The sequence below is a fragment of the Drosophila persimilis genome, unplaced genomic scaffold (genome assembly GCF_003286085.1).
Source record: "Drosophila persimilis strain 14011-0111.01,24,50 unplaced genomic scaffold, DperRS2 tig00000000-arrow-pilon, whole genome shotgun sequence".
NCBI lineage: Eukaryota > Metazoa > Arthropoda > Insecta > Diptera > Drosophilidae > Drosophila > Drosophila persimilis.
Window position 1 is genome coordinate 24,018,310 of NW_020825288.1, and position 18,075 is coordinate 24,036,384.

The window sequence follows — 18,075 nt, forward strand, 5'->3', positions numbered from 1 at the left end:
CAGACGGATGCAGTCGGCGGATGAAGTCCATGCAGAGATGTAGACATATCCCCCGCCGCGTGGATCCGAGGATCCATTACGAATGGCCAACCAGGGCCACATTGTTAGCACGTAGAGATAGGACAGCCATGGGTGGGCATCAATTTTAAATGGGTGTGGTTGTCCTCTGTTTTGTGGTCCACTCGTCAATTATAGTTCGTCCTGCATCGCGCCTACTTCTAGGGTAACCATCACGGCTGTTGTTGCTTTTAATTAGATTTTATTGGTCAAGGTGCTGCTCGATGCTACTATTGGTGGTACTGTCATTGTAGTCCCGTCTGGTTATTAATGATGCTTCGGAGGAGGTGGCCGAGAGAGAGAGAGAGACATTAAATGCTGTCATCATTCATTAGCCACAGCCATTAGGCAGTTGTCTGCCTAGGACTGTGTTTTAAGTCCCCCCCTTCAACACTTGCACATAACTGACTAGCTTCCTGTGCCCCGAAAGACCAGCTACACTCAGAGAAATTGAGGTGTTCGTTCAGAGGAAGCTTTTGATGAAGGCGTCTTATGCTTTCTCCTTTCGTTCAGTGTCTTGGAGCCCCTTTCTGTTGTTTATGTCGTGCACATGCAAACAAAATCCTTAGGAAAACCATACGTTGAATGCGATTAGATTTGTTCCTTCTGCTCCCAGGCTGCTCCCCAAAAACCTGTCCTATCCTTACTCCAGCCACCACAAATTCATTTGAACAAGCTCCAGTTTGTGGCTGCAGGTTTGCTCGCCCAGCTGCTGACTTTGACATCCTTCCTGGCCATTCTCTACTATTATTGTTGTCTTAGTATTTTAATTAAAACGTGTTTACATTTCCTTGCAACCCATACAAACACACACAACACACAGGCAAACACGCACGGACATCTGAGGCTATAGTCGAAGTGTGCCAGGTTTTGGTTTAATTTGGTTCGGTCTGGGTCTCTCATCAAATTATGTCTCAAGGATCAGTCTGCATCTATCTCTCTAGTCTGGGCTTACTTTGTTTAAACAAATATCGTGATTTGCGTACTGAAATGCTAATTTCATTTCATTTATAGCAATGCAATATATTGTATAGGTTATTTTCAATAATTGAATTTTATTTACTGATGTTTAAGAATTAAATTTTAAGGTGTAAGAATTTGTACTGAAAAGAACACTTCTCGAAACCCATGAATGTTTAAAATGATATTCATCCCATATAAAAGAATGAATATTCTTTTAAAAAAACATTTGGAAAGGTTGAATAGAATGTATTTATATGCGCTAATGCTTCCAGTTTTTGGTTAGTTATTTGCTCTGAAATCTTCATTTGATATTCCATTCGCTTTTTGTAGAATTTTTGCATTTGTTTGCCACCTTTGGAACGTGCCACGACAGACAGTCTCGTCTCTGCACACTTGGTCCCCTTGCTATCCATTCTCTGTGGCTGCGGCTGGCACCTTTTCCAGCTGTCCCCTTTTTTCTTGATTCCTGTTGGTTATTTGTTTTTGTTGTTAGTGTTTGGTTTGCATTAACTTTATGACCCTTAACACATAGCATTATCCTCTCCCCAGTTGAGTGTGTGGGTGGGTGGTGTACTTTTTGCTGTCTCCGAGTCTGTGGGCTGTGGGCAAGGCCACCACAAATGGCAGCGAGGCATCGTTGTAGTCATCGTCGCAGTCATCATCATCCCCATTGTCGTTAGCCCATATTTGATCAAATAATCGTAAATAAAATGCTATGGTTATAATTTTTTGATGTCCCTCTAATGGGTATTACGTGAGAACAACATAAATTTTGATTTAGTGCCGCAGACAACATTGGACGTGTTGACCGAAGGCCAAAAGACTCAAGACTTTTGCACCTGAAAGAAAATTGTCTTGTGTCTGAATTAAACGTTTCGGAATACCCTTGTGGAAAAGAGAGTCTGTCCGAACATTAGGCTGGGGTTTGTTGGAGGATAATATGGAAGAAGAACCTCACATGTTCCAACTTTTGCTTCAGAATTTGATTCATCAAACATCGTTTTTACTTAAAGCAAAATATCTTATATGAAAGACTAGTATAGGTACACTATGGTCTTATGGTTGTATTTGTTGATGAATTCAGGAAATTGAGGGAACTGAGAATTCATTAACCGAAAATTAATTTGAATTAAGGCTTTCCATTAATCGCCAGACAAAGAAACGACCCCGCAGATGTCAAATGTGAAAAGGTCAGAGCTCACACACAGGCACACATATATTTCAGAAATTTGTACAAGAAGGGTATGCATCAGTATAGTGTATAAAATTTAGAGGCCATCAATCAAGTCAAGTGGAAATTTATAGCACTTTTGTTTGTTATTATTCGTTTATGCATGAGTTAATTAGAATATTGGCTGTAAACCTTTCCCCGGACCCACACCCGGTCCGTTTTCCGGACCCTTTGTATTTAATGCACAAAGATTTACGATGTCTGTGTGAGAATATGTCCTAGTATTAGTGCATTAGGGCATATGTTGAACGGGCCAAGAGCTTGTTCCTCAGACTGAGAGCGTCTATGTATGTGGTGTGCATTCAATCGGAACTCAAATGCCAAAATACTGTACGGCCAAGGACTTGGCACGTGTTCTTGATTCGCTAATTTTCCTCATTTCCGCTTTGGGGTTTCGACTGATAGTTCGATAAAAGATTTCCATCAAATTGCACATTCTGTGGCTTTTTATGGTTTTACCGTGCAAGTGTTCCCAGTGCTTGACCCAAATTTAACATGACTTTCGAGTAGCTGTTTAATATGAGCGTTTTTTGAATAGTCAGTAAGATATTTCAGCAATTCATTTGGAACATCTCCTCCTGAACTTCAGAGGCAAATCAAAAATGACCAGCTATTCTAAGCCGTATATCCATTGATGGCATTAAAATTATTGGAGGAAAGGTAAGAGAAAGGATCGAAACCCTTAAAACTTTAGATATGAATAAAAAAGTCATAGAGACAATACCCATAACATACCCGGGATAATCCGCGACCCGTCTCGAAATTTTGTGAGGCATCGAAAAGGTAAAAGAGAGCGCATCCACGCAGCGGAAATGCCAATTAGAAAATATATGTCAACAGGCCAATATGAAATACAATTCCAGATATGGGTGGGTACCCACACCCACAACCAATCAGGGAAGAGAGCAGCAAGGAATTTCAGAAATCATGAAGAGAACAGTGAACAGAGAACAGACAAGGGAGTTACAGAGCTCGTCCCGATAGCACTGGAGAATGCGCAGACGCCTGAGAGGAGAGCTATTTCTCTCACGATGTAAATGTTATGTTAAGACTTCTGTTGAGATTTAACAGTACCACGGACTTAACGAGTTTCCTGGCATTCGAATGCAATAAAAATGACAAGGTGGCAACTTGTCAAATGGCCCGACAAAGTGGTGACAGACACATAGCAAAGCTAATTTCTACCAATTAATACATTAAAATTTCATTGTCATTTCATTGGAGAGGTCCTGCCTCAGAGTACGCTGCTCATTTGGGGAGGCACACAAATGCTGCCTATAGAAATTAATAGCAAATATTTGTGCAACAATTTGTTTGCTTGGGGCAACAAAGATTTGGGAAGATGGGTGGAAAATCTCATTTTGGCAGGGGACTCTGAGGCAGCGGCAAGAATAATCAATTTGAGAATGCCCTCCGCTTCCGTTCGAACAGAACAGAGAACCCCAATAAAAAATGCAAAACAAAGTCATTTCGGCCTCTTGAAAATCCTCTGGCAGCTGCACCTTTCGTCCGAGGGAACAATAAAAAAATTGGCCCTTCGCTTTGCCAGCTGTTTCCATTCCAACCTCCTCCACAGCCTCTCATTCGCCTTTTCGTTTGGTATCAAAAATCCCCGCTAATAATTTGTCAATATTACGTGAGCAGAAAATTGAATAAAAAGCGCTTTTGCATTGAAAAACGGGAATCGGAGGCAGGAAATAGGGACTCCACAGAGGGAATTTTCTTCTGTGGAAAATCAAATAAATTGTTACAAATGAGTGCAACTTTTGCCTTTGCTGTGTCTTTGCCCAATTTCGATTTTTCATTTGGTAAGCTGATTTTCCATTTTCCTCTGCCCTTCCGTAGAAACTTTGGCCATTGCAAAATATGAATAATTCAGCATACGATTCCGGCTTGTTCTTTTTTTTTCTCCGTGTCTGACCAGGGCCTCAAATTCTGTCTCTTTTTCTGAAAATTGTGGCCGTAATAAATGCAAATGAATTGGTGCATTTGGTTCTTTGTTTACATTTCCTCGATTTGATATACGAATCAATGTCAAGTCCCCCACCAGGGGTCCAGAGCTGGACAAATGCGAATTGACGGGGATATGATATTTTCAATAGCAGCACATAAATTGTGGATGGAGATACATACTCGTCCTCGTATATGGTATAATGCTGGGTGAAACGAAAGAGAGATGTTTTTTAAATTATTCATCACTTTGAGGGTGGCTCATCCCTCCATCCACTCAACGCAACCCCAAAACTAAACTAATCAACCTATCCACTCGCCTCGACTCTGATCTAAATTAAAATTCAGCTAAAATTACCTATCAACAAAATAAACTTAATTACTCATACTCTGTGGCTGACTCGAAAGGGCTCAAATTTATCCTGAATAATAATGGTTCCCGCATAGTTCAAGTGGAAACCACAGAACTGAAGCCACAACACAGCGTTTGTGGCAGTGTGTGCAAAAATATCATGGATATATCAAAGAATTTATTACCTCTAATTAGGGAGAGTGACAGGAGAGAAAGGAGTGCTCTAGTGTACAGTAGGCACTCGCTTGATGATGATAGAGTGAACACTGCATAACATGATTAGCCTTACCGTGAGAGGGAGAGAGAGAGAGAGAGGGTAGGGCTAGCAGATTGGAAAGTGATTTGAAACTATTACACGAGCCAAAGACAGCTACAATTGATGACTGGGCAAGAAAGAAAATTCAGGAAAAGGAATTGGAAAAAGTACTGGACTCTGAGGTCGCATGCAACAAATTGCCGAGCGCCTCTCGAGCCCGTCACCAGCAAGCAAGACAAATTCCATTTCACTCATTGCCAGTATTGACAGTTGCACATACAAAGACAGAGACAGAGACGGGGGATGCTGATTCTTCAATAGGGGGCAGGAGCTGGGCTGAGCTTAGGATGACCAGCTCAATTTGCTTGTATTTGCCAGGGGGCCAACTGATGATCGAGCCACTGCCGCGCTGTAGAGGCGATGTGGAATCTGCTTCTGCTGCTGATGCTGGACGAACAGCTCACTGCTCATAATGCAAACAGTTGGAGTACCCATCAAGCAAGCCGTATCCGGTGGGGCACAGTGGCTAAGACCAATGCAAAAAGTAGCGAAACCTTGTGCGATGAGTCGTTGTAAAAACATATCCCAGATATCCCTAATTGCTGTAATTGGAAGCAATTTCTGTGAGCATTAACTGTTTTCAATAGAGTTATTAACATCTTTTTTCTGAAATATTGATTGCTTCACCATGCACCACTGTGCCTGTTCTTTGTGGGGCTGGGCTGGGGGTGGATTGAGAGAATGTGGGTGTGCACTTGCACTTGGATGCCTGTGTGTGCATTTGGGATGCCTTTGTCGACATGCCATGGAATGCTGCTCATTGCTGGCCTCGCAGTTGCCTCCCCTCTTGTGCCGCTACCTCCTGTTGCCACTTCTTCGTGCCGCACTCTGCCTCCAGCTCACTCCACATCCCGTAACGCTGCCTTACTACTTAAAGCGAAAGTAAACTTTGCTTTCGAGCAGACTTCGACACACATCCACACACACAAATTGCTCTGAATGTTGCCAAGCCAAGCATGCCACAGAGAGTGGCGGGGGCAGTTTGGGGCAGGCCTAAAGGGGTGGTCGGATGGCGATGGGCTACAAGCCCCCATCCCCCCTGGTAGGTGTGTGTTTCATTGCGGTCATTTAGCTGCTCCTCAATGCAGCGTGTAATGTGGTCGTTTATGCGATAAAACGATTCCCTTAACTCTTATCAGAGCCGCACCCGTCCACCATCCAATACCACCTCCCTTCAACAAGGAGCAGCGGCCAACCATCATCTGCCCATGTTCCACAAGGGGCCGCAGCCAAAACCCATCACCGCTTTCCAGATGGCAAGTGCGGCATCGCACTTGCAACTGAAATTGAAATAAAAAGAGGATAAAGTAAATAGTTTTTGGGGTCGAGACTTTAGACACCCTTGAATCGTTTATATATATAATATAGTGAAGATATACTGCCTGCACTTAAAATATTGATCTCTGGACCTGTGACTAGTTTCAATGGAATAAAACTGATGGACATGGGTATATCGATCTTATCACAATCATCCTCGTAATACCCCCAAAAAGGGTATACAATTATTGTTCTCTCAATAGCCACATTTCCAATTGATTTGCGAGACTTGCCACGGATTTTCATTGAACTTAATGAACCCCAGCTTAAGCCCAACCTCTCTCTTCCCTCTATTGCTGACCCTCCAATGAAATGGATTTCATAAACTATGACCCAAACACCCAGTCAGCCTTTCCGGGATGTTTATTACTCTGTAAATGCGAAACAAGTGCCAGGGAACATGAGCAATCATCCGCCCTGTGTGACACAGCCATTGCCAAGGCCCAATCGTAGCCCCCAGGATGCCTCCCCCCATTCCGGACTTGCATTGTTTGGTTGGGTAAAAAGTTTTGTATTACAAAATACAATCAGACACAGATGCACTCGGGGGCAGGCAGGATGCCACAGAGTCAGAGATGGAGGCAGAGCGACAGGAACCGAGAGAGAGAGAGAACAAAGTTTAAGACTCTTTGTGTCACTTTTGCTGCTGCAAAACGCTCTAGGTAGCTCCGGGCGGAACATTGCAACATCAGTCGAGGTGGAGTGGCATGGGGCTTGGCTCCGGGTTCGGGTTCGGGGTTGAGTCCCGGCTCCGGAAACGCATGGCCAAAGGGCAAAAGTCGCCGCTGTTCCTCATCGTCGTCGTCGTCGTCGCCGCATAATAATGTCAGAGGCGGGCGACGTCTTTTTCCTGCTGTAAATTGCAAAAATGCAGCCAGAGGATATGCACATGTGCACATGTGTGCAGCTTTTTCCATGTTTATTTTCCACTCTTCCTCTCTTTTTGTTGCAGGTTTCAAGACCAAACGGAAGCCAACTCATGCCCCCACAAGCTGCAGCATCCAAAACAGCTACACCACCATCGGTGGAAAAAAGTACGAGTTCTTCTGTATAGAAAAACACAGGAGGCCTGGCAAAAAAAGTTTATGTACATTTAATTCACGGCAGCAGGCTACAAGGAAACAGCACAATAAATCCAGGATACATTAAGTTACACCGACATAGAGCGGTGGGGAGGGGTTACAGATGCAGAGGCATGGGGCATGGGGCAGACACAGACAGACAGACTACAGGGCATATGGAGGCGAGCGGTCAACTTCCTCTTTCGTGTTTTGGCACACCAAAGTTTTTACAGAGAAAAACAGGGTATGAAAGGGAAGTAAGAGCCTATTAAATGGATCAAAAATATTCTAAATCTTGATTTTGACTTATGATTATGGGACCTACAATATATAGAACCAATTAATCTCAGGACTCTCAAGAATGTTCTCCTATATAAAAATCATTAAAATTTAAATTTTCGTAAAATTAAGCAAGTAAGCTTTAAAGATATTTGAATATTTGTAATCTTTCAAAAATGGTATCGAAAGATGGCCAAGCATGCATAAACTTAAAAAATACAATATATAAAATAATTTATTCATCTAAACATCAATTAATGAGCATCCTGTAGGTGTACTTCTGCGGAGCTCTGCTCCTCTTGTTGTTGTCTGTTTATGAAATTTGACCATCATGTGCATATAAGTGTATGTTTGTGTGTTCTTGTGCGCGTATCCTGTTCATCTATGTGTGTTTGTGTGTGCGAATTCCACCGGAAGTTAAACATGGCAAAGGGCTGGGGGGAGACGGTGGTTCGTGTGTGTATGTGATTACGACAACGGCTGCTGCGGCAACGGGCAGCGGAGCCAAACGCTGCATGCTCATAATAATTTCTTATTTAGTGAACCATCAGGTGATGGGCGCCACAATGGAGCACACACACCCGCTGACCCACTGCTGACCTACCTCCCGCTACCACTCCAACTCCTACTGCCGCCACTGACATGTTGTTCAGCTATTTTGCCGCTTGATTTTCTCTTTTTTCAGTTCAGAACCAGAACCAGACCTCGACCTCTGTCGTCCTCCTGCTCTGTTCCGCTGTTTGTGTGTCAGATTTGTTCAGTTTTTCCAGCTGTCAGTGCTGCTGTTTTTCTCGCTGTTTGTCCGGCTCCATGGAAGGTATTTAAATTCAAATTAGGCAAATGTCATGTTTCATTCTGATGACAAGCCAATGACAAGAAAAGAAGTTGAACTGGAATCCACACAATGCAGATCCCAGCCAAATGTGTGGAGAAAATTAAATTTGTGCCACTGATTAGCAATAAAATTTGTTCATACGTTCACATAGCACATATGTATGTATATTTCACAGATGTGTGATTCTGGGGAGTAGAGAACATCTTGAAATGGATGTGTGTCAAGTGGGGGAACAACCTGGAGCGGGGAGTGTTGACCCAATTCGTGTTGGCCACTTGAAATGAGTTTTTGCTGCTCCTAATGCGCTTAACCACATAAAATTTAATTCAAATCAGCTCATTAAATGCCTGCCACACTTGACACACGTACACAAATACGCAGAATACTTGGAAAAGCAGCTATTAAAGGAGGAACATTGGAGCCAACGACAGGAAAACATTTGGTTTTTTCTGTTCGGCTCGGAGATGGGGGAGCCGCCGTAAAGGAGAGTTTATGGAGCCACATTAAAGTGCGGAAGTAAGTAGCGCAGAAAGGACGAGGGCCACGAAAACACACACAAAAAGGGACAAGTACATACGAAGAGAAACTAAAAATGCAGCAGCCTCCTTCTGCCCCCACAAAAAAAAAAAAAAAACGGACAAGGAACAAACAACGTGGAAAGTCAGACACATTAAAGATGATATATTCGTTAGATGGCAGTCAGAGCATGAGATATATTTTATGGACCTGAGGGCCGGACTTTCCACAGCAGGAACTTTAGAGCGGTCAATAAGTTGGTTCCCTCTTTTTATGATAATTTTTAAACATTTTTTACTAATCACAAATGTTGATTGTCTTCTGTACAAACCCCATATTTTATTAGAGGGAACACCATTTTGTTTTATTTCAAAAGATCGTAATCATAATGTTTCTGTTTTTTGGTTTTTATCTTTGGTAATTTTCGAAGACTTATGAGGCGTCTGACTGAAGGACAGTAATTTCGAGTAGGAGGAAAAGCTATTGCTCAAGCCATGAAATTGTTACTTTTCCATGACTAATTTTTCAATTGTTCTAGTTCTCTTTTTAGCCTACATATTTGTTCATTTTATTCATACATTTCAACGTTAAACGATGACGATTTTTAGTTTAATTTTTTTATTTTCCTTTGTTCTGTTGGGACTAGCGAAGAGGCAGAGTGAGTTTTTGCTATTTGGTATTGATAAAAATTGTTGATAAAATCATATATGTGCCAAACTATCATCTCAATTACAGATCATTGGGGTAAGACAATTATAAAGTTAAGAAAACCTCCTTATAATTGGATTTCTCTCCGTTTAAGTTCATATATTAAAAGATCCGAATGGCCGACTATATAGGACCTATGACCCTGAGGCTTACAAAGTTACAGTACCAACAGTAGCATAGCAGATGCTATGGAATCATCGAAATGCCACTTCAACTGTTTCCCACTAAAACGATTATTTGACTCATCTTTCAGGAACTCTACCACTTGCTAACCTCATCAAAATAATCTTTCGCTTCGCCTTGTTTCTCTTTTTTTTTGTGACGCCAACAAGTGTGGCACTTGATCTTTTCCTTGCCACTTGCCAGGACACTCGGATTGTGATTGAGTGTGCAAGAGAGCCCGGGGCCCGTTGGCAGCAGCCCGGAGTATAAGAGAGAACCAGAGAACTCATCGCACATGCTGACCAACGTCCTGATGCCTTTTGTTTGGTCATTTTTGGGGGAGTGTGAGTGATGGAAATTTCGATGATGTCCATTCAACAATGCGAGTTTATTGAGGAGTAGCAAAAGGAATTTAATTTTGTGCGAAACTTTTCCTAGGAGGGGGCAAGGACACTATTGTCATCAGTGGAGCATCAGCTGTCCCTCGGCTATCCTACTCCTCCTACTTCTGATTCTGCTGCTTCTCTCTTTATGCATCTGACATTGGATAGATAAAACCCAATTTGTTGCAAATAAAATAAAAAACAATGCCGGCAAGCAAATGGACAAAAGACTTAGACTTTCCTTGTTGCATCAGCGTCATCCGCTGAAGGGATAGGGGGAGCAACCGAAGGAGTTTCAATCGAACAAATTCCTAGCAAATTGCCACTTGAAATAGGAATCGACGACGAGATCTCCGCAGGGCTGGGCTCCACTTCACAAAGAAATCGAAAATCAATGCCGAATTAGAAATTGGAAAACGCATTTGGCATAATTTCAATGTTTTCCCTTTGCTGTATTTACAATTCGTTTATGCAAAGTCTGCTCTTCCGCTCTTCTCCGAGGTAAACCCTACACAGAGATACATATGTATACCTGTACGAGTATATACTTAACGTGCACATGTAAGAATATTTTCCATTTCGTACAGGTAATCGATTTCCATGCTTGTGGCGAAATGTACAAAAGAACTGAAACGAGCAGAAAGTAAACCAACTTTGTTGTGTGTTTTCATTTCTTTTTTATTCGCTTTCGTTTTTCTGGATTTGGTTTTCACCAGAACCTTATTCTTATGTGAGAGGGGCATCCGTTGCGTAAACTTGATATTTATGTTGAAAACTTAAAGCATTTAAGAGCTCGTCGAGCTTAAAATATTCCATCGGTGTCTGCCTCGACAGAGAAGTTGATCCAACTTGTTGATTTACTTTGTTGCCCCGACCATTTTCCTCAAGAAAAGTTTAACCACATCTGGGTCTCACCTGTACCGTCTTACACCCTCTTTTCTGATGTGTTTTTTTGTATTTTCATTTAAAGTGAAACCTGCCTGGAATAATCACTGTCTGCTATAGTGTTTTGCCTTTGATCTTCAAAGTTATTTGCATAACAAAAACGTACTCCAAATCAAGGCTTCATTGAACACATCTTTCGTGGTTACAACTTTAAAGTTAAACAGCGGAATTTCAACATAATTTAAGTATTCCCCAAAGCCAAGTGCACTCGAGCCCTTATTCCATTCCAGGATAAATCCGAATCTACGCAGAATTATTCAAAAGTGCAAAAGTGCACATGTGCCCTGAAAGGAGAATGACAACGATGGAGGATGGTGGATTTGCGATGGGAAAGAATCCAATTACGAGGGCTATTGGAATATTTTTGACAAGTATTCAATGAATTTCATTCGAGATTTGTTACTCTGAACCAGGACCACCCGGGCCTGGAGCCAGACACGGCCCCAGACAGGCATTCGGCGGCAGGAAATGAATTAGAAATGTGTAAAACAGAAGTTGCTCCATAGCCGCAGCTGGTCAGGAGATGGAGCAGTCGCTAGAGCAGGAGCAAGCTCCTGAGGCAGAAGCTGGAGCCATGAAAAATATTCACTTTTTTGCGGCTGAACAGGAAGGGCAGAAAACTGAGAACTGAGAGCTGAGAACTGCATTGGGGGAATGCTCCCTATGCCACACAGGAAGAGGAAAAATGATTTCCGCTATGGCACCCGGCTGGGTGATAATTCTGCGGGATCCCTCAGCCGAAAGCTGAGAACTTTTTTATGCAATCATTGCGCGGGATTGTCAGTTAACACTGTGCCGTGCCTCATCTAGCACGGAGGCAGCTGCAACCAATTCATTTCATCGAATTATGTGCACAGTCCATGTACCCTGTTCCCCTGTTCCGCTGTACCCCTGTACCCTGGTCGCTGCTCCATATTGCCTGGTTTCATATTCCCCCTCATTGCATCTGCATAATTTTCAACATTATTCTCATTCCCTGCCACCAGAGAAAAGTTTCAGCTCAAATACCCCAAAAAAAAAAGAAGAGCAGAGGAGAACTTTGTCAAAATGTTTGCAAAAACTTCTGCCGGAAACCGAAAACCCGACGGTGGGACGAGCTGAAGAAGTGGAAAAAATTATCACTATTGTTGCAGATTTGTTAGGTGACGGTGACGGAATTTGTTGCCTGTTGTTCCAGTCGGTGGGGGCTTTGATAACAACTCCCATTTCGGTGGGATCTACCATCCTTTGTCACTGCCCTGCCACCGCTCCCTTCTCGTCTAGTCGTGCGAATGAAATGGGAAAACTCTAATTTGAATATATTAAATAGCGAAAAATGAGCGAACAAATTTCGACAAATTTGCATTAGCGAAAAGGAAGCAAGGTTGTACAAAGTCAAGAGTTGAATCTTTGAGGTGAAAATATTCTACGTATTCTTTTCTAAAGAAGGATAGGAATCAGTTGATTGGAGAAGAGTTAAAATAAGTTAAACTATTATATTTATATGATTTTTTCTTCGATTATGACGCTTGGAGAGTGTTGCCTAGTTTTAAATATTATCCAAAGGTTTTATCCCTAAAATCTCTTCCCATTGCCTGCGTGCCGGCTCTGGGTCCCTCGATTAACCGACTCGTGGAAAAACTTTTCCCTGACAAATTATATTTAAATGAGCTGCATTTGAAAAGTTGCCGGTGAACGTGAACGGACCCCGAAGCAAGTGTCACAAAATTGACAGAGGCATCTCTTCAAAAAAACAAGAAAGAAAGAACAACTGACACAAGACGCCAAATTAAATATGCCAAAAGGCAGGGCGAAATCAGAAATTGGAGCCAGAATCAGAAAACTTTTTGCCTGCAAACATTCCTAAATTCTTCGGCGCTGAACTAATGTCCAGAGAAGGCAAATTTGTTGCGTTCGTTGCTTAAACGACTCAAGAGGCCGCGGGCCAAGGGTAACTTTAAGTCGGATTTGGTTTCCTAATGCGGATCAGACGGCTCCCCATCCCCATCCCCATCGCCATCCTCAATCCTCAATCCTCATCGTCCTCATCGTCATCACCATCCTCTTTAGCGTTTGGCAAATTGAAATGAAATTGAATTTTAGTTAGAGGTTGTTCGCAGAAAGTTGATGTGGGTGTGGCAGTTTTATTTACAACTATTCCTCATGTGTGTAGAAAAGAGTTTAATTTGCAATTTGTCGCCCTCATTCAACGCTTAACTTTTTGCTCGGGCGGTGTTTGCGGTTGCATATGCAAATGCCTTGGTCGGCTCAACAGCTTCAGCTCCAGCTCCCCTACGGATCCCCTACAGCTCCCCTACGGTAGAGTTTTTCACTACTAGAGTACTCTGTATACTCTGTAGCCCCTGGCACTGGCATAGCCCGCAGCCCTGCATATGCGATAAAATGTACAAAGTTTTGCGTTAAGGCCCCACCACTTGAGCAGAGCTTTGGAGTTGTTGCCGCTGGCAAGTGCCCGTGCCCGTGCCCTGCCCTGCCCTGCCCTGCACTGTTCTGTTCTGTGCTGGCCTTCTATGGCAGTTTGTTAAACGCCTTTCAACGGCGTGGTTAGCCAAGCGCAGACCTTGAAATGCCAAGTCCCCCCTACATACACACACACCCTGCCCTGCCCTGCCCTGCCCCAGCAGTCCTGGCCAGAAGCCGAAGCCGAAGCCACTCGAGCAGCTAACCAGCCAAAGCAAACTTTTCTGCGGCAAAACGCTTTAAAAAACCATTCCGCAAAAGTCATTCTGTAAGTTGGTCCTGCATCCTCACTGCACAAACAGGCGTACATCCATATCCCCACACTCATACACTGACTCATTTATGTTGATTTAGCAAACAAAATGTTTTAATTGAATAACACTTTGGTGTTTCATTGCAGCATACTGGAAAAGTTGTACTAGCACCCCTTCAACGTACGTACGTACTACGTATACTTGATGTGGCAGAATGTCTACTGTTACGCCGCTACGTGGCGTGGAAGCTTATAAAATAAATTAATAATTTATTGATACGAGGAGTTCATCAATCAATTCCAGCCACCGCAACAATCTGCAACAATATTTCATTTGCGGTAAATGTGCCAAATATTTTCACTTTCGCCTCTGTGCCTTTTCCAGTGAGTGTGAATCCAGCCATGCAAATTGAATAGGGCTAAATTCAATTTGCTATGCAACAAAACACTATATAAGCAAACACAAAAAACTTGACTGTCTATGGAATATGGCCAAAACGAACCAAAAACAATTCATTTTTGGTAATTTAGTTGAGCGATTTGCATTTCCACTGGGGAGTAATTTCTCCACTTTTGTGCTCACTGAATGAACAAAAATTGAATTGCCCTAAAGCCAGCCTGGGGAAAAAACTGAAATACAATAAGGGAATGTAAAATTTAAATATATATATTTAATTAAATTCTGTTGAACATGGAAATATTTTTGCTTCAATTGCCTCACGCGGCATTTTCATTGATTGATGCTGTTTTTGGTGATTTATTGAACCTGAGGTTTGTCTCCTCTCCTGTTCAATTATTGTGATTGTCAGTCAGTAATAGGAGGGGCGTCGGGGCTAGCAACACACAATGCATATTTATTTAGCTGGGGTTTCATTTTGTACGAGTATTTCCATTGGGGAGAGGAGAACCGCAGTGATTGATGTGGCCATGTTATCATCAAATAACTCCGATTGGAAGCCGGGGGAATCGGCGGACATTCAGTCACATGTGTGATGGCTTTTCCAGCTCCTGCTCCTGCTCCTGCTCCTGCTCTCGCTCATGTGTATCTGTTCAAAAACTCAATTTAAATTGTATTTGTGCTGGGCATATAGTGCAGACGTCAGTGTGGCATCCAGCATGTGTCGAGTGTCAACGGATCGTGTTCAATATCTGTTCGAAAGCAAATGAATATGTGTAAGCGATTAGTTATCAATTGGACAGCAGAAAAAGCTTGTCGTCACTGAGGTCATCCTCATCACTCGACTCGAATGCGTTCTCTGGGACATCATACAGCCGCACCATGGGCTTGTTGGGATCCTTCATCAGCAGGTACTTCCCATCGGGCTGCTTCATCACGATGTCGATGAGGCAGCGCAAGATGCCCCAGGCATTGTCCATGCTCAGATTGATTTGAGTAGAGAACTCCTGAGGCTTGAACTGCTGTGTGCGCAGAATGACATGGCGCAGATGATCGCGTGGGATCACACGGGACACGTAGCCTAGTTTCAGCTGATCCGAGCCGGAGAGGACAGACTCGACGGTCCAGCGGGCCAGCTTGCAGGCATTGTTACGCAGCTCTGAGGCCAACACAGCACCATGCTGGGTGTCCAACTTCTGCCGCCACTCCAGGCTGTTGGACGCCTTGGAGTCCCATTCATTGAGGGCGCGAATAGACAGGAACTGCACCTCTCCATTAGGACCCTGAAGAACGCCATTGTGCTTGCAACGGGCAATCAATATGATATTATTCCCCAGATCCCACTGCTTGTACCGGTAGCCGATCGAGACGAGATCCACCCCGGACTCCTCCAAGGGATAAGGCTCCTCAAACTGGTACTTCTTCTGATCGCCCCCACGGAGAACCTGCTGGCAGAAGTTGTGATTGATGAGGGTGGCCTCCATGGCCAGGCTGTGTGGTGAATTGATGGAACCCTCCTCATCCAGAGGGGGCTCCAAGGCTGTCTCGTTCACCGTCAGTAAATCGAACTGGGCGTTGTCGCGTTTGTCTAGAAATATCTTGTTGCCAACCTTGTCGAAGACTACATCCCAGGAGTAGTTAGAGCGAGTGCAGCACATGATGGTGGCCAGTATCTCATCGGTGGCAAAGATGTTGCCAATGGTCTTGGACAGGCGGCGGATCACGGGATCATCTGTGGTGGTCAACGTGTGAATTATGCGGTCCGTCTTGAGCAGAGGCCGCTCGTTCTTCACGTTAATTCGATCATATGTCTTGTCGTAGTACTCCAGAGACCCACAGGTAACCACATCCTGGCCCTCTTTCACATTCGGCAGCGATAACTTTAGAAGACGAGGAAAGTCGATCTCCTCAATGGACACCCAGTCGGAGCGGACCACCACGGAGCTCTCTCGCATCCGAGTGGGAGCATTCCGACCGAACCGACGCCCCATTTGACGGCGGTTGTCGCGACCCTTTCCGTACTTGGTACGCTCATTAACTCCAACTCCGGGCTGATTTCCACCTATTCCAGTCACGGCACCGCCACGTCCAGTGCGTCCCCGCGTCCGGGGATTGTTGCGTATATTGCCACGGAACCGACCCCGCTGGAACGGCCTGAAGCCCTTGAATCCCGAGGTGTCCACCAAATGATACGTGGACTCGTCGTCCTCGTGAAAGTAGGCATATTGATTGCTATTACCAAATGACGAGACGTACTTGTTTGCAAACTTCCTCTCCGTCGGCGGCGCGGTCCAATCGGAGATCTTGCCCACGCGATCACTCTTGCAGAAGGGCTGGTAGGGCACATCCACGCTGAGCTCCTCGCATGGACCCCATCCGTGCTCGTTGTACTCCAAAACGGGCTTGATAAAAGGAGCACGACCCGACATAGTCGATAGCAATCCAAACTACTATATTATTAAAAAATTTAATTTCGCTCTAGAATTTTTTTGAAGTTATTTTCATATGATATATGTAGTGCCTGTCTAAGCCTAGATGTGTAGATATCTTGACGTTCTTCTTCAGTTTGTTTCAGTTCTCAGAGAACAATAATACTTCAATGAATACATAAACACAGAGGCTGTGGAATTTAAGTCACACAATAATTACAAAATGTGAAATCAAGGAGCCCAGGCCCTGCCTTGCCTCAACCGCTTTCATCTGAGTCTGCAGATAACGTCCATCGGCAGCCAGTAGCCATGAAGCGATGTTTCATTCCCTGATTGTCTATCGCTATTTCATTAACATCGTTCTGCTCATCCTGGCCACGGTGTTCCTGTTGCTGCGCATACTAGCCTGATTGAGGATCGACTGTATGGACATAGATATGAAGGTTTCCGCAGAGTTAACTTACCTCTTCTACGTATATCAAATATATCTCACAAAACGCACGACTGACTACTGAGCTGTGGAAGGGGATTATCGCTTGACAACCACCTAAGCTAACTTCGACGTGTAGTCCCATTCATACGAGTACGAGTACGAGTATTATTCCAACTTTTGAGCCATTGTCCAGAGCTAAGTACCAGGATAGGCACAACCGAACAATGCACTACAATGGTGAGCAGGACACTGCGTGACAGGCTTGTATGCAGTGCCTGGTCATCTGCCAGGATATCCCATCCTACGGCAAGTCTCGGTTTCCTTATTCTTGTTAACTCAAGCTGCTGCTCGCCCTGTCCCCTTGTCTTCCTGTCTCGCTTGCTGGCTGTGTGAGATTCTTACAACAATCTCGTTAAGAGTAAAGGCCAAATTATAGTAAAACTAACAGAAGGCAAAAGGTAATCACATAAAAAGCTTGTTAGATAACAACGTGAGTCCCCGGCGAAAAAGGAAACGGACATCCTCTACCTTTCTACCATTATGCTCCCCGAAAAGAACTACACGGAGCGTGTAAATGTGTTTGGGTGTGTGGAAAATGATGTACAGGATGGGGTATGCTGCGTTGGACTGAGGTTGGATAGGACTTGCGGTGGCATCTTTCAGTGGAGCAGGCGGCTAAGCTTTGTCAGGGCGACAGGGTGTCATGTGTGATGTGTGTGTCACTGGCAGCTGCTGCTGCTTCTACTGCTCCTGCTGCTCCTCCAGCTACAGATTTTCCCTCTATCCTCCTACTCATCCTGTTAACAGACTTAAGCCGATGGGGTGTGAGTGTAAGAGAAAGTGTGCGCGTGTGCGTGTGTGCATGTGTGCGTGTGTGGTTGTGTGGATTATAATTGCCATGCGGCTGTCAGTGACTGCCTGCCACTGCTGGCTGCCGCTACTGCCGCTACTGCCTCTGCACCTAGCTGCACCCAGCTGCAGATGTGCGGCTCGTGTTGCAATATCATTTTTAATGCAAACCGCATGCC

General features: G+C 44.0%; 1 protein-coding gene and 1 long non-coding RNA gene across 2 annotated transcripts; one reads left to right on the forward strand and one right to left on the reverse strand.

Moving 5' to 3' along the window:
* The first annotated feature begins 9,519 nt into the window (after window positions 1-9,519).
* On the forward strand, window positions 9,520-10,349 carry LOC113567381. The gene is made up of 3 exons (XR_003409435.1): window positions 9,520-9,535; window positions 9,613-9,621; window positions 9,680-10,349. It is a non-coding gene; the product is annotated as an uncharacterized LOC113567381 (long non-coding RNA).
* A 4,266-nt stretch (window positions 10,350-14,615) lies between these two features.
* On the reverse strand, window positions 14,616-16,626 carry LOC6591866 (eukaryotic translation initiation factor 3 subunit D-2). Its single transcript, XM_002017320.2, has one exon. The coding sequence runs from the start codon at window positions 16,612-16,614 to the stop codon at window positions 14,977-14,979; it is 1,638 nt and encodes a 545-aa protein (XP_002017356.1). The 5' UTR covers window positions 16,615-16,626; the 3' UTR covers window positions 14,616-14,976.
* Window positions 16,627-18,075: the final 1,449 nt, after the last annotated feature.

Bases quoted from the DNA above. Each gene is read 5' to 3' on its own strand.
- LOC6591866 (XM_002017320.2), bottom strand. From the start codon at position 16,614: ATGTCGGGTCGTGCTCCTTTTATCAAGCCCGTTTTGGAGTACAACGAG.